The 24,740-nt window shown below is 37.5% G+C and overlaps 1 protein-coding gene across 1 annotated transcript in view; it reads right to left on the reverse strand.

Annotated features, from left to right (window-relative positions):
• LOC150084812 (distal membrane-arm assembly complex protein 2) overlaps positions 1–24,740 on the reverse strand; it is a 113,053-nt gene that overhangs the window by 49,130 nt on the left and 39,183 nt on the right. Inside the window, exon 3 of the mRNA XM_090376361.1 lies at positions 1,688–1,902. Coding sequence (XP_090232487.1) covers positions 1,688–1,902 — 215 coding nt within the window. The remainder of the gene's footprint in view (positions 1–1,687; positions 1,903–24,740) is intronic.

Genomic DNA, 24,740 nt, shown 5'->3' on the forward strand with positions numbered 1-24,740 from the left:
AAAGAACATGATACACTTTGGAAAGATGATGCCTTGCCATTTTAAGGGAGGAAAAAAAAAAAATTGCAAAAGCGGCTTTTAAAACATTTTCAAAGTTCACCAAAATGATGTACTTAAATATCAGGTAAAAATAACAAAATAACAATAAAAAAAGCCAAACTCTATATGAAAATGACGGTCTGGAATGCTATGTTTACTGATAACAATCAAACTACTGATCTGTCCATCGGTCCCTTTTGAAGAATGGGTCAGAGTATGAGCAACAGCAATGATACACTTTGACAAGAATTGATACTTTTGCTGATACACTTTAATATCAAATGACAACAACCAAAGCCAAATCTGGTTCATTGTAAGGGTCCAGGATTCCAAATTTACCAATGGGATTAGCCACTATTGTGTTCTATATACTGCTGCTATGAATGTTGACAATGAGGTTCCCCCTAATTCCGTACTTTCTCTGACCCAACTTAATGGTACTATTATGTCCAGTTAATTTAGGAAAATGGAGATCAAGTTAATAAAATTTTTATTTTTAACTTGCAGTTAAAAGAAGGCATTGTGTTTACTTGGCAGTGCAATATTTCATGAGTCTAACAAATGCCAATGATCACAGTTGGCCTGCACTTAGTTGCCATTGATGGAACTAACCAGGTGAAAATGCTGGCAAGCAAGTGACACCACTGTATCAGAGTGTGGTCCTTAAAAAACTCTCTGTAACATGGTAGTGTTTTTTTGTTAGCTGTTGACACATCGGCTTCTGTGGCCATAATGCACCTCCCAAAGTTTTTGCATTCTACTTTGATCCAAGCCCGACGTGAGATTTGAACTTGCGACCTTTGGGTTGCCATGGAAGGCACTTTACCCACGTAGCTAACCCGGTCGGCACATGGCAGTGTAAAAGGACAGAATTTTTTTTCCCCACATTTACTATGTGAAATGAGCCTGTATGGCCTATAGCAAAACTGAAGTACAAAAACTAAGGGTGATTACTAATTGGGCATTCAAATAAACACAGCTACTGATCACTACCAAAAAATTTCATATTCTCATAAAAACCACAAGACAATACAAAATAAACATTCTCATCAGCATGTAAAGCAATTAGAACCTCAAAATGAATGAAATAATGTTGGCTAAATAATTTAGTGATGGGTTAGTTAATAGATGGCATCATAAACATACCTGTCAGTCTCTCAGGATAACCACTCTCTAAAGTCAGATTGTGGAATAAAAAATAAATGATTGGGTGACTTTCTTTGAAAGGTTTTTAGAATTTTTGTGTGATTGACACTTCTATTAAAATTAAATTATATTCTCTAAAGGATAATCTATGCTAGAATGTTATATTTCTGAGATAACTTTCTAGCACAGGTTTGGGGGCATAGATCATGAAAAACATCATGTATACAACCCCAGTTATGTGTACAATTACTGCATGTAAAATAACCAAAACTTTACTGCATGTAAAAGACAAAACTTTTATACTGTGTCTAAATGGTACCTGGGGTTTTGATGGGATCAGACAATTTTTGCATAGGAAAGGTTTAAAAAATACTTTTATTCCACACACCTGCATCAGAATTATGAAAAAAAAAAACTATATACACTAGTGCTAATAGCAGTTCAGAGATACTTCAATGCAGTAAAGAATATAATCTTAAAAATATATAATGTATGAACTTACCCATGTTACTGAAACCCTCATATAACAATTCAGTCCCAGAAGCATCAACTGCTTCAATATGAAGGTTTGGTACATACCTTGAAGGCAAGTTAAGTTCATCATAACTATCTACCCATTTTTTATGTCCTTTAAATAACACAGCTCCACCTCTATGTACAATAAAATGTGCAGTAGCCAAATCAGGACCAAGAATACGATGTCGATCAGGAATATACCTAAAATGTCATTATTTAAATATGCTTCAGATGAGTATATCATAAATTAGTCTATCATCTTTATATAGCTAATTGACACAATTAATAATGAATATAAAATATAATGAAGCCAATATAAACACTGTTTGAGGCAATAATTTTACAGAGCTTTTTGTTCTTGGAAGGACAATGACATCCTAATTTCAAAGTTTACATCCATAAATGGGAAGGGGTTATATATTTAATTAAGGGGTTGTCTAGTTAACTAAAATTAAATAAAAATGAATTAATAAACAAAACTGAATTAGGGTTGAACTCCCTGCATTGCCACTGTGCAAAAAGAATAGGTGGAATAGGACCAGGTTCTGCCTGCCATGGACAAAAGTGATTTTGATTTGATTGATTTGGTAGTTGTTGGCGCATCGGCTTCTGTGGCCACATTGCACCTCCCAAGGTTTTTGCAGTACTTTGATCCAAGCCCGAGGCGGGAATCGAACCCGCGACCTTTGGGTTGCCGGGCAGGTACTTTACCCACTCGGCTAGCCGGGTCGGCCCCATGAACAAAAGTCAATCACGTTGTAGAGCAGATGTCATCTTTTGAGGGAACAAAAAATGATATTGTTGTACACGTTGGTACTAATAACATTAAGAATAGGAGAGCTACAGACTTATTTAACAAATACATAGTAATTTTAAGAAAAATTTGAAATTTATGGTTAAATTTGAAAGTACTGCAATTCTGATTAGACACGACAGGAGAGAGTAAATGCTAATGCTAACCTTGTTAGCATTAGTAGAGGCATATGATGCAAGAAAGCAAGCTTATGCAGCATCAGCAAAAAAATAAAAAAAAAAAAACCACTTCCACTTCACCCCTCCGTTCATTCGAAATACCTGTCCAGCTGAGCCTTAAATTTATTTAGGCTATCAACTTCCACAACAAGGGATGGAAGTCTGTTCCACCAACCAACTACCCATTGGCTAAAGGCAAATTTCCGCACATCTGTCCTACACATTGTTTGTTCGTTATTTGGTTTTTAGGAGCATTAGCAACTAAGGCCATATTGCTCCGGGATATGCGGTGGTTATTCCCTGAATGACCTTTCCGCATCCTCCGTATTTGGTGGTGACGGGCTCGAACCCCGGTCTAATCAAGAAGCGTGTGTTACGCACTGCTGCTCCTTCCCACCTGGCTACGGAGGCGCCTGTCCTACACATGTCTTTCCTCAATTTGAATTTATGCCCTCTCAGGTGATTATTCTGAGCAACAGGAAGAATCCCATCAGCATTGAGCATGCTCAAACCATTCAAGGCTTTATACATCTCTATCAGATCATCTCGCCGGTGCCTGGTCTCCAGACACTAATTTGCAAAACTTAAGCCCTTCTTCGTAAGAGCAACCCTTTGTTCCATTCACTAATCTTGTTGCCCTTCTCTGTTCTACATCCTTCTTGAAATGAGGCCTGTATACAGTACTCAAGGTGTGGCCTGACCATTGCCTTATACAAGGGAATCACCTCCTTATCCCTGCTAGAAAAATTCCTGTGTATTATTGACAAGACACCATGAGCTACTCTTGCAGCCCATCTACACTGTTCAGAGAACTTCATATCTGCCTGCACAATTATCCCCAGATCCTTTTCATTCTCTACCACTGTCAGTGTAGTACCACAGAGTTGATACGTTGCTGTTTTCCATATGCAGTACTTTACATTTGTCAATGTTAAACTTCATTTGCCACCTCTCAGCCCATCTGCTCAACCTTTCCAGATCCTGTTGCAGCAGCATAGCATCAGTAATGTCCTTAACAACCCTGCCAACCTTTGTATTGTCAGCAAACTTGGACATTAAGCTTGATATACCATCATCAATATTATTTATAAATACAGAAAACAATAATGGACCTAACACTGAACCCTGAGGGACTCCACTAATAACATTAGTCCACGATGAGCAGTGTCCATTGATTACCACTCTGTCTTCTCCTCCTCAACCGCCCTTTTATCCATAGCAGCAATTTGCCTCCAATGCCACACTGCTCCAATTTGTGCAGCAGTCTTCCATGTGCAACAGTATCAAAAGCCTTTCTAAGATCCAAGTATATAATATCAAAGTTATTCCCTGCATCCATTTCTTTTGTGACTGCATCATAGTATCCAATCAAATTGGTCAGGCAAGACTTTCCCTTAGCAAAACCATGCTGTGTCCAAGCTATAACTGAAGTCTTGTCTAGATGATCCTGCAGTGCTTCTTTAACGAGTGCCTCCATTATAATTTGACAAGACCTATTTTGACATTAATTTGACATTAGGCCTATAGCACACTCCTACTCTCAATTTTGATCTCCCAATGCTTATGTCACACCAAACTGACTCGACACTGCACTGTCCAGCGATGTCAACTGGCTTCACTTCCTTGGATTTTATGTGTTTCTTAACCAATAGCATAACCCCTCCTCCCTTCTTATCCTGTCTATCCTTTTTGTACACATTGTACTCCCTAAATTCCAGTTCTGCATTCCTTATATCTGTGTGACACCATGTCTCTGATATCCCAACAATATCCGCCTTTGATGCTTTAAGCAATACCTCAAGTTCATCATATTTATTTACCAAACTCCTAGCATTGGTGTACACGCAAGTATACATGCACCTGTTCCTATTCTTAGCTACTCTAACACAACCCATGTGTTTACTTGTACCGCAATGACTCCCAGCAGTCTCTGAAATATCCTGCACCTTGTTTTCCAGGCTTCTGTTCATTCCAATAGAAGCAGTGCAAGAATCACTTTCACCCCTGCCAGTGGCTACTGTTAATCTATCAGTCCTTGTATCCCCCCAAGCTAGCAGTTTTCCGACCCACCTAACATTGTCGATCAATTTGGCCCTGGAGAGATTGTGCAAGGCTCACGAGGTAGAATTTTTCACAGCCTAGTCTGTGCTTGTAAACAGGAGAGACTGCTTCTAGGGATGGGACACTTAAATACAATGGCACATAATTGCCTTTAGCTGCCTTTGCGCCGTAAAACACAACAACAACAACTTAAATAGAAAGGGTAAAAAAAATATTTGCTGATAGAATTGAGGCAGTGTTAGGTGGGTAGGAAAACTACTAGTTTTGGGGAAGTCACAGACTAAGATTAACTGTAATCGCAGGCAGAAGTGAAAGTGATTCTTGCACTGTTTCTATTGGAATGAATTGGAATGAGTGAGCAAGGTGCCGGGGATTCCAAGGACTGCTGGGAGTCATCATGGAACAAGTAAATACATGGGTTGTGTACAGTAACTAAGAGTAAGAACAAGTGCATGTATACTTGCATGTACACCAATGCTAGAAGTATAGTAAATAAATTTGATGAATTTGAAGTGCTGGTGAAGACATCAAATGCAGATATTGTTGGGATTTCAGAGTCCTTGTGTCACTCAAATATAAGGGATGCAGAATTTGAATACAGGGAGTACAATGTGAACAGGAAAGACAGACAGGTGGGGGGGGGATTATGCTCTTAGTTGAGAAGCACATAAAATCTAAGGCAGTGCATCCAGCTGACATGGGTGGCCAGTGCAATGCTGAGTCAGTTGGGTGTGACATAAGTGCTGGGTAAGCAAACATGAGAGTAGCAGTGTGCTATTGGTCTAATGACTCTGATGAGTACAACAAACATCTGTACAAGGAAATAGAGTGTACCGGTAAATCAGAATATCTTATAATGGGGAATGGGATGTTGACTGGTATTTGTGGGTTGATCACTCACAGATTAACAACACTTTTGTGGAACATATGGCAGCTCAGCTGCAAAAACAGGAAAATGAGTGGTCTAGATCAGGCAACTGTAGCCCGGAAGAGCAAGCACTGACTGTGACAAACATTTTAACAAAAACAGCAGACCTGTCTATCCCATGGAAAAAACCAAGGAAGCAGGCAGTCCCCTGGTGGTGCCCTGAACTGACTGTACTCAGGAGAAGGGTGCACCAGGCAAGGAGAAATTTTTAAAGAGCCAGAACATCTTGGCCACAAAATGAGGTGGATGCACTGAGAGATTCTTATAGGACTCTCAGGAATCAGTATACAGTCCTCATAAGGGACATTGATATTTATTACTTAAGCGGTCGGGACAAGAAAAAGGAATGTTGGAGGCACTTGGTGTAAACCACCGGAAACAATAACCCTTGGGGAGTTGTCTACAGAATAGTGACCAACAAGCTGCCAAGAGGAGATGTCTTAGAAACTACTGTCAAACCAGATGGTACACCAACCCTGGTGTTGGGTAGATTCTGTAAATAACATCCTAGACATTATTCAGACCAAAACTAGGGATCATTCCCCCACCCAGCTGGACATTACAAAAGAAAACGCTAAATATGACAATGCCTTGTATAGTAAACAGAGGTTCAATTTTCAGAGGTTCACTGAATATTGAACCTCTGTTTACTATACAAGATTTAGAAATAGCACTATCTAAAACCAAAAACAATAAATGTCCTGGTTTTGATTTCTTAGAGTTAGTTAGTTAGTTAGTTAGTTATTTTGGTTTTTAGGAGCATTAGCAACTAAGGCCATATTGCTCGGGGATATGTGGTGGTCATTCCCTGACCTTTCCACATCCTCCGTATTTGGTGGTGACGGGTTCGAACCCCGGTCTAATCAAGAAGCGTGTGCTATGAACTGCTGCTCCTTCCCACCTGGCTACGGAGGCGCCTGATTTCTTAGAAGTTGAGATTATCAAAAAATTAGCAGAAATAGCAACAGACAAATTAATATCACTATATAACAGCTGTATGACAGAAGGCATATTCCCGAAAAATATGGAAAAAAAAAAGCTGTATTAAGATTAATTCTCAAAAACCCTGAGAAACCCAAATCATATAGACCAATAGCCCTACTCCCTGTACTAGGGAAAGTATATGAAAGACTAATATATAGCAGATTAGCCCAATACTACACAGAAGCAGGTTTACATTCCAACAATCAATATGGTTTTAAGCAGGGCAACTCTACAGAGGATGCCATGCACCACCTACTAACAAGAGTTAAAAACTCAGAGGAGAAATATATGCTGGCAATCTCTATTGATTTTGCTGGGGCATTTGACTCACTCTGGTGGCCTAGTGTCCTTAGGAGACTCCACCAGGCAAATTCTCCACAAAACTTATATAAGGTAATAAACAACTACCTTACTGACAGAAGTGTCTCAGTGCACACAAGGTCCAGGAATTGACATGCCCTGTGAATAAAGGCTGTCTGCAGGGTTCAATCCTTGGCCCTTTCTTCTGGAACATTGTTTTGGAAAGCCTGGCATTTACAGATGACATAATTTTCCTTGTAAAAGGTAACACACAATTGGTTGTAGTTGTAGAGCAAAGATCGAATGCCGCCCTCTTTGCAGCTGCAGGAGTAGGCACAAATGCACATGCTCAAAATATCACCTGAAAAAAACCAAACAAATACTTCTAAAAGGCAATTTGGACATAAGAAGACGTCCACAAATTAAAATTAACACAACTACTATAAAAATAGTTACAGAACTAAAATATCTTGGAGTGGTTTTTGATTCTAAATTAACTTTTTATCCCCATATGATCTACTTGGCGAAGAAAGAGAAATTATGCAGGTATGACTGCCAGGATCAGTCGATCAGACTGGAGGGGTGCCTCCGTAGCCAGGTGGGCAGGAGCAGCAGTGCGTAGCACACGCTTCTTGATCAGACTGGGGTTTGAGCCCGTGACCACCAAATACGGAGGATGCAGAAAGGTCAGGGAATGACCACCGCATATCCCCGGAGCAATATGGCCTTAGTTGCTAATGCTCCTAAAAACCAAATAACAACAACAACAACAGACTGGAGGCTCAAACGAAAGACCCTGGCAATCATATACCGTGCAATGTTCCTACCTGTTATCACCTATGGAGCCGGTGCGTGGTTCACCCACTCGGCTATAGTAAGAAACAGGAATAAATTAGAATCAATACAAAGGACAATACTTCTCACCATTACCAGAGCATGTCGCACAGTGAGCACACCTGCGCTGCAATTGCTGGCCGGAGCTCTCCCACTTTACCTGGAAGTAGCCAAAAGTGGCTTGTATTATAGACTTAAAAAGGGCATAACCACAGATTTTCTGGGGATAGTTCTTGACACAGCCAACACCATCAAAGCTGAAAGAAAAAGAATAGCCACAAAGCTCCATGAGCTAAGGGAAACAAAATGGGAGCAGGAAACCAGAGGTCTAGTTACCATTAGTATTTAAATTATATTACACACTATTGCATCTCCCTCTGGTGTGGGAGAAAGAGATGAATGAGCGAAAAAAAAAAATAAAAAAAAAATATATATATATATATATATATATATATATATTCTAAACTATATAAAAAAAAAAGTATAAAAATAAAATGCAAGTAGAGTGAAAATGCAGATTATGAATGAAGTAAATGTGTCTCTCCCACCCCCCCTCGCCTGGTGGGTTCCCCACTGCCAGCTAATATATCCCACCCCCAGAGCGGGATGGGCAGTTTGACCTTCCTACCAGATTCGAAAAGACATGGACTTGACAACCATCACCGATGAAGACCTACTGCAGCTTTGCTGCCAACACATCATTTGGTGATCTGAACTGGGTACTCTAACTAGGTTCCCTTTAAAATCCCAACCCCAGGCGGGGGGGAGAGATGGGTTTCTGTCTCCTCCCCTCTGTGCTCCCCCTGGTGGGGCTTGTCCCCACTGACCTCTTTGGGGATGCCTACTCTATCGTCCCTATCCTTCTACCTGTTTCCCTCCAGTCTCCCCCCAACTCTAACTAAACCGACTGAGTACACCAATAACAATGCTGCCAAATTCAAATCAGCGTCAAAAAATTCAACTGCTTTCTCGTAAACCTCTTTCGGCCTTTCCAAATTCTAGTGTTCATTCCCCCCTTTATATATATATATATATATATAGGTCTTGCCACTTGGAAATAGGTGGTGGAACCTGCCAGAGTACTTAAATAATCTACTGGGTACCTGACCTGCCTCCTCATGGCAAAGTGTGGGCAACAGTGGGTCCCAATAGGGGCCCAATGGCTAAATGGTCAGAGAAACAACAGAACTTAACACTACACAACAAGCCACTCCCCACACAATTTTTAAATCTCTAGCCTCCACAGAGTTCTGTGTCACTTACAAAGAATACAAGGCGGAGATGGGGGGAACCCGGTGCCGTCAGATGAAGACACTTTACACTTTAAAAAACACTTTTGTGGATTTATTGAATGACTGTTTTCCACAGCAACATGTTAGAGATTCAACAAGAGGGAGTAATACTCTTGATCTAATAATCAGCAGTGATTATTCATGCATTAAAAATTTGCAGATAAAAGGTGGCAACCACTAGGTGGCAATGATCACAGTGTATTGATTTGGTATTTCCTTAAAGATGTAACTACCATCAAGGGTAAGGGAGGGGTTTTTGGTTTCATAAAGGTGACTTTGAATTTAAAACCATCTGAAACAGTGGTTTCAGATGGTTTTGAATTCTATACCGTGGGACCAACTGATATCATTACCATCAGCAAATTCTAAATGGGAAGCATTCCACGAATTAATCATAGAAGGTATATGAATGCCTAAAATACAGCAATACAGCAATTCAAACAGGACGGGTTTCACTATAACATGGTTTTCAATTAAGTTTAAGTAGAAAATTTAATGTACATATTAAAACTCATTCAATAGTCTAGACACATACTCTACAGATATGCTGCATTGTCATAGCCTAGGTACGCTTACATATATGCTGTGGTGCTAACTCTATTGTCTCACATGCACATGTGCCAAAAGCTCCCCTCAGGCAGTCAGCGGCAACATGCAACGGTGCTCAGTATTCTTAATTCCATCCGGCTGTGATAGCTTTTCAAACTTTTCATTTCACAATTTATTTTTTACACCTTTAAATACAATCGAAAATATATCTGCATCTTGGCTAGAAATCACTGCCAACAACATGAGTTCTGTTTGGCAGCATGTTTCACCCCATTTGGCAAATGATTTCACTGGTTTTAAATCGCAAGTTCAGGCAAATCTCAAGGACATTGTGAAGATCGGAAAAGACTTGGGATTCTAAACTTTGGACACTGCCAATGTATGTGACTGTACTGAATCACATGGAAATGACTTAGATGATGCAACTTTCCTTGAAATTGACGAGCAAACTGCAGATGAAGAAGAAGAAAACAATTCTGAAGTGGCACCAAAAGAATTTTCAACAGAAAAATTGGAGCAAGTTTTTCAAGGGGGTTGGACATGGCCTGGGAGGCAATTATGAATGGAGATCTGAATGTTGAATGTAGTGTCAAAATAAGGCAAATTTTACAAGATGGGATTCGATGCTACAAAGACTTGTATGCTGAGAAAAAGAAGAGATGACTTCATTACTGAAATACCAAAATAAACAATAAAGCTTTTTTTTCATCTTTCATGATGTTACCGTTTCATTAATAAAATTTTTGTAATATTTTTTATTTCAAATCATTTTAATTGGCTATCAAGCGCAAATTGTTTATAAATTTATTATAATTTGTTTATAGACTGTTTCTCTGTTTCTCACATTCAATTAAAACCCATTATAATTATACCTCAGTTAGCACGGTTTCACATAACACAGAACAGTTTCGGTACCAATTATCAGTGCAATGCGGAATATTGCTGTATATCTCTTCATGATATATGAATGCCTAAATGAATGTCAGATGAGCTGATGAAACTCATGGTAGAGAAGAAATATGCATGAGATGTATAAAAATAATTGGGCAACACAGAAACCTATGGTATATATAAACTAGTCTGTATCAAGTCACAAAGGAGGTCTGCAAGTGAAGGCAGAGTACAAGAAATCTTTGGTGACAAATGCAAAGAAAAATAGCAGACTTCTTTACTTATGTAAACACTATGAAGGGAATGAATCAAATTGGTCCACCTGATATTGATGGTTTGACTGTTGATGATCCTGCTCAAGTTGCTGACAAACAATATGAGTATTTTGAATCTACATTCACATGAGGAATTCTTTAGGGAAGGGGATGCCAGAAGCGATGTAATGCTAGAGACTAAACACCTGCAAGATGATCTGATTGAGATGTCTGATTTAAGCTCAGTGCTGATGGGAATCTTTCTCTTGCTCAGACCATATACAGGAGGGGATCAAGTTCAAATTGAGAAAGGACGGTTTCAAAATAGATTTTCTCAAGTTTGACTTTAGCCAGCAGGTGATTGAATGCTGGAACAAATTTCCATCTGTTGTTGACAGCTTAAATAAATTCAAGGAAGACCTAGACAAACTACTGGAAGGAATGAATAGGTGAAATGGGAGGTGTTTCACTGGCGAAGGTAAAGAAAACCAACACAAGAACCACAGAAAACTATGGGAAGTTTATCAGACAAACTGGTTTGCCGCTACCGCAGTTTCTCCTTGCATTCTCCGTAAACAGATGGTGTGTGTGTTATCGGTATCAGCAGTAGGAATCGAGAATGATATCTTGATTGACACGTAGGCATAACAGACGATAACATCATAGCATTAAGTGATTCATTGACGTTATGATATGTATATATATATATATATATATATATATATAAAGAATCTTTCTTTTTTTTTCCCTATAATTTCATAACCTAACATTTAATGTCAGATCATGAAATATAACAAAAAATAAAGAAACCGTTTCCTTTTTTCCTAAGGTTAGGTTAGGAAACCTAACATTAAAAATGTACAAAGAAATCAGTAATATGTTTTTTTTAATAGCGATAACACTCATGAACTCCAATAATCTGCTTTTAATAACGAAAAAAAACTAATCACTACATAGTCTGTCATGCTTACGTGTCAATCAATATATCATTCTTGACTTCTACTGCCGATACCGATAACACGCACTGTCTGTTTACCGAGAATGCTGGGAGAAACTGCGGTAGCAGCAAACCAGTTTGTCCGCTAAGTTTCCTGAAGTTTTCTGTGGTTCTTGTGTTGGCTTTCTTTACCTTAGCAGTCTTGTTTTTTTTTTGGCTGATACTGTATAAGCTTGTTTTCTTGCATCATTTACCACTGCTAATACTATTAGCATGATAAGGATTTGTAATCATATTCTGTTTTCTGCTTAATTTCACTTCTGATCTTATTGTTGTCCTTTGTTATTTTCTGATTCAAAAAGCACTACTCTTTTTTTTTTTTTTAGTAAACACAGCTCGTGACAATCTGTAAAAACTATCAAGAAAAACAGAAAAACTAGACAAAATCATACCAGATACAACTGATGGTGTTCAATATCTCAGTGCAATGTAACAACAATGCACAATTTGGCTTGATTTCTGAGAAATATAACAATTTTGAAAGAGCAATGAAGTTAATTGAGGCTTGGATGTAATCACTAAAAAAATAACGTCAAAATAGCATTAAAGCCTTGGGTTGTGTTATAATTTTATATAATGGATAAAAGCTTTATTTATCCAGTTTATTTATTTATTTCGTATGGCAAAAATGAGGATACATTTGTAACAAACAATGTCAAAGAAATAAATAAATAAATTACAATAAGCCTAAAAACAATATTTACAGAAAAAAATTATAAGTAACATTTGATGAATTAAAATGTAATGTCCAGTTTATTCAGCCACTTAATAGCATCATCAGTAGCACTATGTAGATCTTGGATGGAGCCTTCAAATCTCCTCTTTGGGCACTCCGAGATGACATGCTGGATGGTCTGGGGCACGTTGTCACAGTCGCAGAATGGGTTTTCAGTTTTTCCCCACTTATGCAGCCAAAACTTGCATCTTCCGTGATTTGTTCGGATTCTGTTCAGGGATGTCCATTCCTTTCTTGGTAAGTTGAAACCTGGAACAGCTCTGCATGGATCACTGACTAAGCCCAGGTGGTCGGGATTTGAAGTAGTCCAGTCTTCGCGCCAGGTCTGGTCAGCATTAAAATGTGACTTGATAAGTTTCTCGCCTAGCTTCCATGAGGGGTTCCTAGACTTCAATCTCTCCGGCTTCTGGGGTTTGCAATCCTGATGTATGGGCAATTGAGGATTTCTTTGACATTTCTGCCATTCTTTCAGCAGGGCTATTTTTCTTCTTATATGAGGGGGATAGATGTTAGATAACACTGGTAGCCATTTTAAAGGTGTCGATTTAATGGTGCCTGATATTGTCCTCATTGTGTCATTCAGTTGGGTATCAACTTTTACAGAGTGTGCACTGTTAAGCCATACGGGGCAACAATATTCTGCAACTGAGTAGGCTAGGGCAAGGGCTGATGTTCGTAGCACTGTTGCGTTTGCTCCCCAGCCTGTTCCACTGAGTTTATGCAAGATGTTATTCCTAGTTTTTATCTTTGCTGCAATATTACAAAGGTGTTGTTTATACGTCAGTGTTCGGTCCATTATAATTCCCAGATATTTTGGGCAAGGGTTGTGTTTCAGTCGTTGACCTTTATATTCCACTTGTGGCATATAGTTAGCCCTATGATTATCCAGATGAAAACAGCTAACTTCGGTTTTATTTAAATTAAGTTTAAGTCGCCATGTGTGAAAATATTTATTCAGGTTATGAAGATCCTTTGTAAGTACAATTTCGGCTGCATTGAAGTCAGTAGACTGGGCAGTCAGGGCTATGTCATCTGCGTACATGAATTTCCTAGAAGCAGTTGCTGGAAGATCTGCAGTATAGATATTAAATAATAATGGGGCTAGAACTGATCCTTGTGGTAAACCATCATTTAATATATAGGGCTTGCTCACTCTGCCGTTTAAGTGTACTTCAAACACTCTGTTGCATAACATATTGTTAAGTAGGACCGCGAGGGGCTTACAAGGAATAATCTTCAAAAATTTCAGAATCATTCCTTGTCACCATACTGTGTCATAAGCTGATGTCAAGTCCACAAAGACTGCAATGGTCTTCTTCTTATCTTGGAATCCGTTCTCGATATGGCTGGTAAGTGCCAGTACCTGATCGCAGCAGCTTCGGCCTGGTCGGAATCCGGCTTGTTCAATTGGTATGTGTTGGAAGGTTGTGGTTGAAATTCTATTGTAAACCATTCTTTCAATTAATTTATAACATATATTTAAAAGTGCAATTGGGCAATAATCTTCAGGGCAAGATCCACTTTTCCCAGGCTTTAGGATGGCAACTATTTTAGTTCTCTTAAACAAAGACGGGAACCTACCATTCTGCAAGATGTCATTAAAAATTTAACTAGCCAATTCAGAGCTCTTGGACCACAATGTTTCAGGAACTCTGGATATATTCCGTCCACTCCGGCTGCTTTGCCTGGTTTTATTTCCTTCAGAGCTGTTGAAATCTCTGCAATTGTGAATTCTCCTGAGAATTGGGAGGTTGGTTCAGCCAAGGATAGTCTAGTTCTTAATTTCTTCTTAAGTTTTTTGACTTCATCTTTGTTAGTATCGGTTGGTCTCTTGGAAATGTTGACAATTCTCTTGGCTACTTTTCCTGGGGATACTTCTGAGCTCTTATTAATATATTTGGGAGTACTACTTCCGAGTTTCCTCAGAAGTGTCCATGCTTTTCTGCTTGAGTGTTGGAAATTCATACCTGCTGTCATTATGTTCCATTTTTCTTTCCTAGCAGAGTCTAAGCATTGCAATAGTTCATCAGCAATTTCTGTTCTATTGCTAAGTTGGTATTCTTCATATAGCTCATCACATCTTCTGTTCCAGCCGGGAATGTATTCTTTCCTATATCCTCTGGGAATATGTTTCTTTGCTATGGAGCATATTAAACCAACAAATCGCTTATAATTGTCGGTGTTTGATGGGATCCATTGAATATTGTGATCCACCTCATTAGTGAAGGCTTCCCAGTGAGTTTTTCCAAAGTTCCAGCGAGGTACAGGCTTTGATCTTACTATTGGAACTTCGGTACAAATTTTTACAAGAATTGGTCTATGCTGACTATGAGGGAAATTATTTAAAACTTTCCTGCTACACTGCAAAGGTCTTCCGCACTCATCTCTTGAGACAAAACAGAGGTCTGGGTTGGTATCTTTGTTCCATCTGCCTGAGTGACAGGAACCTTTCTCTTTTGCATCATACATTAAGAAGACATCCTCGACTCCAGACCAGACCATCACACCAAGGCCATCTGCGTTAGTGTCAGCATAGCCCCAAAGAGTACTCCTACTGTTGAAATCTCCCATAATAATTGATGGATGATGCACATTCTGGATAGCTTCTTTACACCAAGGTCGAGATGTTGGTTTATAGATATTTATTATTTCCAGGCCCATCACCCCAACCCTGGTAGTGAAAATGTCATTAGAGCTTATGTCCAAAATTTCTATTTGGTCAATTTTATTTCGGATATGCGTAGTGGTGCCATAGCTTTTATGGAAAGTAGCCGCGACAAGGCTGTATCCTGGTAATTTACATCTAGAGTAAAGTTGGTTTTGATCTTCACAATGTGTTTCTTGTAGCAGCACAACATCTACATGGTAGTCGTTAAGCACTTTTAAAAGGTAGTCACTTTTTGATCAGCTTATACCCTCGATATTAAGTTGAAGAATATTCAGAGGGTGTCCTATGTTCTTTGTAGTTGTTTGGTTCTGAAAGGAGCCATTTAGATTAGGATAATGTTCCATGTTCTAAGTATTAATATAATGTCCAGTTATTAATAATACATTATACCATATATTAATAATACATTATACCATATATTAATAATACATTATTAATATAATGTATTAATATAAAATTTATCCAGTATTCATGGAGAATGGGTAGTACCAGTTAATGAAATACGCAGTTATCTGAGAGAGCTATACTATGGTTTACCAGATTTCGCATATACTGTGCATAAAACTTTTCAAGAAACTAAGCTTAGATTATAAGAAATAATATAAAACTTATAAAGCAACAAACTAAGCCTACATTTTAATTATAATAAATTAGGTAATTTATTCTTTTTTGTATGTAAAGGATTTGTGTACTGTACTTACAAATGGTATTCTCCCCCGATGGTATTCTCCACCTTGTTGCGGTGGGGGGGCTTGCGTGTCCCGATGACCTGGAGAGCTAAGTCGGCGGTAGCTTAGCTACTGGTAGGGCCTCCCAAGCCGGACAGCTCAAAGGGTAGGGGCCAGACTAAGAGAGATACCCCAGCCCTCCAGGTTGGGGGTTGCTGCAACGGACTAGCTCCTCGTTCAGTGTAAAAAATACACAAATGCTAAACGACCTACAAGTGAAAATGAAAATGGACTGCACTTTCAGTAACGACGCGGCAAACAGAAAAGGACTATGATTTTGGGATGCTGGAATATTCAAGGCCTTTCAACTAAAAGAAACTTTCTTTCGGATGAACTGCAAAAATTCAAGTTAGACATCATCGTGTTATCAGAGACAAAGAAAAAGGGATGTGGAGAGGAAATAATGGGAGAATACTACCATTTTTGGAGTGGAGATGATAAGAGTGAAAGAGCAAGAGCAGGAGTTTCTATTGCTGTTAAAAAGAAATTGAGATACAACATCAAAAACTGGCAATTTATTAATGAAAGAATGATCTCATTGGGACTGAAAATATACGGGAGAGAAATATGTATTTTGGGAATATATGCCCCAACTAATGACACCGCGATACCTTGAAGGATGAATTTTGGGAGGATCTGAGAGAACTAATAGAAAAAATTCCTAAGAACAAAGAGATATTTCTAATGGGAGATTTCAATGCAAGAGTAGGAACTGAACAAAATAGCAAAGTTATTGGAAGATTTGGAGAGAAAGAGAGGAATGACAACGGAGATAGACTATGCAATCTTTGTGAACAGTTCGACTTGAGAATAAACAACACATTTTTCCAACACAAGGATATCCATAAATATACTTGGTCACAGGAGACAAGACAAATTAGATCAGTTATAGATTACATTATTTCAAAACATTCAGGGACATATGTATTGAAAGATGTCAGAGTTTATAGAGGAGCCGAATGTGGATCTGACCATTTTCTTGTTAAAACAACACTGAGGTGGAACTGGATTAAGAAAATATGTGTGGACAACCAACAATGCAGGGAAGGAGAAATGCTACAAGTGGATCAATTTAACATTGACCTACTCCAAGACGACAGCATTAGAAACAACTTCACTCAAAGACTGGATGCTGCAATTAACATAGAGATAAAAGGTAATACTGAAGAAATCTACAAATATTTAAAAAATACTGTTAAAAAAATAGCTCATGAAATCCTAGGCAAAAAGAAGAAATGGCTGGGTGATAGGAATGATGCATATAGGAACATTTATGTTGAAAAAGAGAAAATAGCCAAATGGTTGGTAGTAGAAGCAAAAAATGAAGAATGGGAAAGGAAATGCGCAACTATTAATAGCAAATTGGACTTCAAGCAATCAGCGGAATTATGGAAGGTCCTTAAAGATTTGAAAAAACAGAATAAACACAATGCTGGTTTGCAATTAATACCTTTGAAAGACTGGACAGAGTACTATGAAGGACTTTTAAAAGAAGACCGGGAAGATTTTAAGACAATGGAGGATTTTGGTGTAGAAGACTCGGGCTTAAAAGTTTCTATTAGGGAAGTGGAACTCCTGCTAAAGGAAGGAAGGAAGGAATGGCAAATCACCTGGACCTGAAGAAGTTTACATGGAACTTCTGAAATATGGAGGAAGAGGAGTGGCTGTTCTGATACAAAAACCGTTGAATAGTATACTGAGAGGAGAAGAAATACCGAAAGAAATGATAACAGGATATATTACATCAATTTATAAGAAGGGCGATTGGAAAAGCTGTTCAAATTACAGAGGAATACACGTCCTGAACCCGCTGTTAAAGATCCTTGGACAATGGATCAGGAACCATTTAGAAGCCCGAATCAAGGTATCAGAAGAACAAAGTGGTTTTTCAGCTGGGAGGTCATGTATAGATCATATCTCAACCGTACGACAGACCCTTGAAAAATGCCAATCAAAAGGAAAAAAAATCTTTATGATTTTCATTGACCTTGAAAAGGCATATGACGGTGTTCCAAGAAAACTCTTATGGGAAGCACTGATAGAGGCAAATATTGATGGACAACTGATTAACATTATTAAGGCAATTTACAGGAATAATAGATGCAGAATTAAAGTGGGATCAGCTTTGTCACCTGAATTCCACACTTCAAAAGGCTTATTACAAGGTTGTTGCATGTCACCAACACTTTTCAAAATTTATATCGACATTTGCCTAAGATCCTGGTCAAAAAAATGTAATAAAATGGGATTGCCAATTAATAAGAACACCTATATTCACAATTTACTTTTTGCAGATGATCAGGTGGTGATAGCACAAGACTTAGAAGATGCAAAGTATGCATATCGTCAATTGTTTGAGGAATATATACAATGGGGTCTAGAAATCAATTTTAGCAAGACTGAAATGTTGTCTTCAGGGCCAGGACACGTTCTAAATATTGCAGGTTTTAAAATCAAACAAGTCGATAAATTCAAATATTTAGGATCAATCTTACAAAGTGATGGATCATCCCAAGCAGAGATCAATAAGAGAATTACAGATGGCAGAAAGGCTATCGGCATGTTAAACTCTGTTCTGTGGAGCAAAAATATCCAAAATAAAACAAAGAAACTTATATTTCAAACGATTGTACAAAGTCTTCTATTGTATGGAGCGGAAACCTGGACATTGAATAGGTGAGCGGAAAACAAATTGCTGTCCACAGAAATGGATTTTTGGAGACGATCAGCAGGAACTTCTAGAAGAGACAGAAAACGTAATGAAGACAAGGAAAAAAATGGAAGTGAAAAAGACTATTATTGACACCATCAAAGAAAAGCGTCTAACATAGTATGGACATGTAAAATGGATGCAAGAAAACAGATATCCAAAGGCTATCCTGGAATGGATACCTCCTGGAAGAAGGAGAAGAGGAAGACCTAGGAGGACATGGATGGATGGAGTACGGGAGTGCATGACAGCCCGAGGCTTTACCGACCAAGACACCTTGAACCGCACTTTATGGCGGGAAAAAATTCCTAACAAGAAATAACTTGTAGGCTGAGGAAACCCATTGTAAATGGAAACACTCCTCTTGAAGAAGACTTACAAATTAGTTGTAGTATATTCTAAATTAGTATTAGCCATACAGTTCAATAAATTCTAGTCTTTTATTGCACTGAGGGAGGGAGGGAAAAAGAGAGAGAAACCTTATTACATTTTCTATTCGGGTCTGGCCCAAAATCCCGAAAGCCGAAAATCCTGACAGGCTACAAACCCGACAGTATCTACTATATCGTAAAAATATATTAATATAATTCTATATATTTATTAGTTTTTAGTAAGTAAAAATTTACCATATTAGATTAATTTTGTATAGAAATAATAAAAAAAAAAATTAAAATTTAACGACAAATACCGCTTTCAATTTAAAGATGATGTTTTCTGTTACAGAAACAAACAGTTTTAAAATATGATCAGCATATAAAACTGACAATTAATTTTACTTTATTATATTGCAATTAACTGGTAATTTTTTAAGTTGAATTTTGGTATTTGTATAGGGCGTTTGAGCAATAATTATAGGTATAGTATTGAAATGCTAAAGATAAAAAACTTTAAATAAGAATACTTTCAGAATATGAAAATTTAGAGTAATACATTTTGGCAGCTGTGTAACATTTGTCATAAATATCATTAGCATAACTAAAACTGTAATTATACAGGTATTTGCTATTAGTTGTACTTTCATGAATTTCTTTGACAAGTACATTAGACAGGACCATGGGCGCCGGCAGGATATTTTGAAAAGGGTAACAGGTAAAAATATCCCATTTTCTTCTTATTATTATAATACTTAAGATTATATAAGTATTATTATGAAGGTTATTATAATACTTAAACATTTGATTATAATTTGTATGATTTTTTGCAAAATTTAATTTGATTTTGATATCATTAAACTGTGATTATTGTCAGTAATGTAGTTTTTGTGAACTGATATATATATATAATAAAATTGTGGCCGTTTTGATTACATGTAAAACATTTTTATTTCAAAAACAGTTTCTGAGATATAGACTAACTTTGTTTTTTTATATACAATCGGTATGTTGGCTGTCGGGATTTTCGGCCATCGGGATTTTAAGCAGCACTGGTTCTATTCCTCACATAGGTGTGATCCAGTTGATCTTTGAATTTTCCCAATCTGTCAACCACAACCAGAGGTAAATCACTTATTCCAGTGATTTACAACTTACTAGGTAAAATAAAACTTCCTGCAATCCAGTCTATACCTCTTTCCTCAAAATTGAAATTCATGCCTCCTAGTTCTAGTACCATTTATAAGCAAGGAAATTTCACCATCATGCAGCCTACCCCCAGAGCCTTATAAGACTTCAATCAGGTCCCCTCTAAAGAGCCTAGTTACCAAGTTCTGTAGTCCACACTTTGTAGTCTTTCCTCATATGGTTACCCTTTTTCTGATTTCACAAAGTGCATTACTCATCGTTGAATCTTTTTGAGAAGCTCAATGTCATTTTCTTAAGTGCAGTCTCATTACTGCCTTATGCAGTGGGATTCTAAGATGGATTTCAGGGTGACTCAAGGCAGAAGGCAAGAGACTGAGGCTGTGTTAATGGTTACTTTTCATTGGTCTAACATCAGAAGTGGTGTTCTGAAAGGATTGGTTCTGGAATCACTGTTGTTTTTGATTTCATAAGAGATATCGATGAAGGGATAGAGGTCTTTACATCAAAATCTGCAAATGATATGAAAATTAGGAGAGTGATTAATGATCAGCACTATGCACCATTTCTTGAGGATAAAGTGGATGGATTTCATGGAAGGCTAGATAAGTGAAAACTATTTTAATAGAGCAAAATGCAAGAGCTTGCAGGTAGAGATTGGCAACCCCAAAATAACTAATATACATGGTGAAGTTGAATTAAAAACAGCAGAGAAAGAAAGGAATTTGGGAGTTATAATACAAGGAAACATGAAGTTCTTTGAGCAGTGTATACAGGAGGAAGGATAGGCCAATGATGTTCCTATCAATGATTTATCGTACCTTGGATTTTAATAATAAGGAGGTGATAATCCCATTATATAAGCCAATTGTAAGATTGCACATGAAACACTATGTCCAAGTATGGAGACTACACCTAAAAAATGACATTGCACCTTCTTAAATCATCCTTTCTATCTCTCCAAAGGTGAGCAACCCACTCAGTGAGATCTGCAAAAGGGCATCTGTATGAGGCAAGACTTTTAAGATGTGGGCTACAGAGCTTGGCACCAGGCACCTTAGAGGGGACCTGATTGAGGTCTATAAGGCTCTGAGAGGGGATAGTAAAATGAATGAAGTAAAAATTTTCAATGTTATAAATGATTCCAGAACTAGGGACCATATATTCAAATTATGGGAAAAGAGATTTATACTGGATTGTAGGAAGATTTTTTTTTTTTTAGTCAGTAAGTTGTTAATTACTGGAAAAGTTATTTCCTCATGGATAATTGTGGCTGACAGCTTGGTGTAACTCATAGATCAGCTGTTCATAAAACTTTTCAAGAAACTAAGCTTAGATTATGAGAAATAATATAAAACTTCAGTTAGGAAAGAACACATAGGTAGTTTATTTTTATTGTTTATTATTTATTTATTTTTTGGTTGGTGCAGCAAAAGTCTATACCTTCCTTGTACTACGTGGCTAAAACTAATACTAATTGTGATATCCCATCTCTACATACAAATAATCGATAAATCATCAATAAGATACCATGGGCTCTCCTTGCTGCCTATCTACACTGCAGGGAAAGCTTTGTGTCTGGTTAGATCATAATTCCTCTCCCTGCCTCCTTCCCTCCCTCCCCTCCTAATGTATAAATTATTTGGGGTTGTTATTACCCAAGAGTAAAACCTTGCACTTTGCAGCATTAAAACATAGCTGCCACTTTTCTCACCTTTTATGAAGCTAAGTTATTTGTATTAAGTAATGGCCACATGGTGCAAGCAAGCCTATGGCTTATGCTGCACTAGCCAAAAAAAAAAAAATAAATAATAATAATAATAATAAAAAAATACTAAATTAAATAATAAAAAATACTAAATCAAATAACAAAAAAATAAATAAATAAAATAAAATAATAGAATAAAATAATAATAATAATAATAAAAAAAATAATAAATAAAATAAGAATAACTAATAAGAGAAAAGGAAATAGACAACCTATGCGTTTTCTCCTCCCTTAGGTAATTATCCAGCTGACCTTTGAATTTTCTCGAACTGTCAGCCTCTGCCACCCATGTAGGTAACTTATTCCTGTAATTTATAACTTGCAGGCTAAAATAAACCTTCCTGCAATCTAGCCTAAACATCTCTCCCCGTAACTTGAAAATTTTCATCCTTATTCATTTTGCTTATGTCTCTCAGGGCCTTAAACACCTTAATCAAGTCTTCTCTAAGGTGCCTAGTTTCCAAGCTCTGCAATCCACATATTCGAAGTCTTTCCTCATATGGATGCCCTTTTGCCAATCTCACCAAGCGAGTTACCCGTCTTTGGACCCTTTCACGGACAATGTCTTTCTTTAGGTGCAGTCTCTATACTTGAACGCAGTATTCCAAGTCTAAAAATAGCCTTATATAATGGGATTATGAAGTCCTTATCTCTACTAGCAATTATTTGATTAATCATCGATAGCACACCATGGGCCTTCCTTGCAATCTGTCCACAATGATCGGAGAACTTCGTGTGACCGTATTGTAACACCCAAGTCCATTTCCCCCACTACCGGCTTTAGCTCAACTCCACCAAGTGCATAAGTTATTTTGGGGTTATTGTTCTCCAGGTGCAATACCTTACACTTTTCTGGATTAAAGCATAGCTGCCTTTTTTCTGACCATCCCTGAAGTCTATCTAGATCACTCTGAAGAAGCTCTGCTTGGATGTGATCATTAACTACTCTACCAATATTTACATCATTTGCAAATTTAGGCATCACACCCTCTATCCCTTCATTGATGTCATTTATGAAAATCAAAAACAACAGTGGTCCTAATACTGATCCTTGGGGAACCGAACCCCACTTCTTACATCAACCCAATCTAAGGAATAACCATTTATCACAACCTTCTGCCTCCTGCCCTGAAGCCATCCATCTAAGGATTTTCCCGGTGATTCCAACCTGTTCCAACTTATAAAGTAACCGCTCATATGAGACTGAGTCAAATGCTTTGCTGAAATCCAAATAAACAATGTTTAAATTATTCCCTAAGTCCAGCTCTTGAGTGACCCTGTCAAAACAGCTAACCAGATTAGTTAAACATGATTTTCCCTTTACAAAACCATGCTGAGTATCTTCAGAATTCCATTTCTATCTAAATGATCCTGAATTCCACCCTTGATCACTGTCTCCATGATTTTCGCTATTACTGAAGTTAGACTAACCAGCCGGTAATTTCCCACTTAATTCTTTGAACCGCCCTCTTGTATTGAAGATACACTGGCACTTTTCCAATCCAACGGAATCACTTCACAGTCCAGTGATGGACTGTGAAGTGATTCAGTTGATTGCCGCCTCCCTTAAGATTATAGGGTATATGCCATCAACCCCAGGAGCCTTACTGGCCTGTAGGATCAAAGTTTTTTCATTAAATAAACATGCAAAATTTCAACATCCTTAATTCAATTTTTTTAAAATTTACTCCCATAATTTCTCATTGACACAAAGGGTTTTTCTTCTGTAAATATTGATGCCAAATAACTGTTGAGTTTATCTGCAACTTCAGCTGGGGTATCTAATACTATCTCACGTCTATTATATAAGGGTCTGATCTGGTTTGTCCTCTTCTTTGCATTTATATATGTGAAGAATTCCTTATCCCCACCCCCCCTCTGCTCTCTTTGCCAATGATTTCTCATAATATGCCTTTGTCAGCCTAACCTTTTCTGTGGCACTATTACAGATCAATTTGTAGCTATTATAGGCTTCATTACTTTTTATTGTTCTGTAACTTTTTCATGCCATCTTTTTCTTCTCAAATAATCTGGCAACTTCATTATTCATCAAACTTGGATTCCTCCCTGTGGAGCATTTTTTTAATGGTATATAAGCATCATGTGTACGTAATTCTGCTCTACCGACACCAGACTCGTGATACATGATCATGCCTAGCTGACTTGTGCTATTGTAACCATCAATACATACTGAAGTATGCCATTCACAGACTAGCTGATGATGAGGCACTTCGCTTCGAAAGCTACTATGTATTTTAATGCTTTTGTTATATTATATTTTAACACTTTTATCTTATTAAATTTTAACGCTTTTATCTTATTTTATTTCTGTTTTATCTTATGTATATATCATTTTTTATTTTAATAAATTTATTTTAATGAGTTAGTCAGTCGTCGCAAGAAACGTGGATGATATAATGCAACCCGATGCACAAGGCTGTTTTCTAAGGTATATAAACATTCAACGCGTCTGGGATTAATGTTTTAAATTTAATTTAAGTTATTCTGAAGGAACAGTGGTCATTACCTATTCTTTTGATCTTGATACTGTCTGCAAGTTTTTATATCATCTCCCTATATTCCTTTGTCAATGTAATTTAAGAAAATCAGAAATAACAGTGTATCTAGCACCAATTCTTGAGGAGTTGGACTTTTAATACTAGTCCAATCTGAAGGGTAACCATTAATCACAATGCCTCCTGTTCTCCAACCATTCCACAATCCATCAGAGGATCTTACCCACAATACTATGTTCTGCTTTATAGAGTAACCTCTTGTGTGAGAGAGAGTCAAAGGCTTTTGATAAAGTTCAAATAAAAAATTCCAAAATTATTTCTTATATCCAACTCA

Source organism: Mastigoproctus giganteus, chromosome 6 (assembly GCF_048544385.1).
Source record: "Mastigoproctus giganteus isolate SK-2022 chromosome 6, ASM4854438v1, whole genome shotgun sequence".
Lineage (NCBI taxonomy): Eukaryota > Metazoa > Arthropoda > Arachnida > Uropygi > Thelyphonidae > Mastigoproctus > Mastigoproctus giganteus.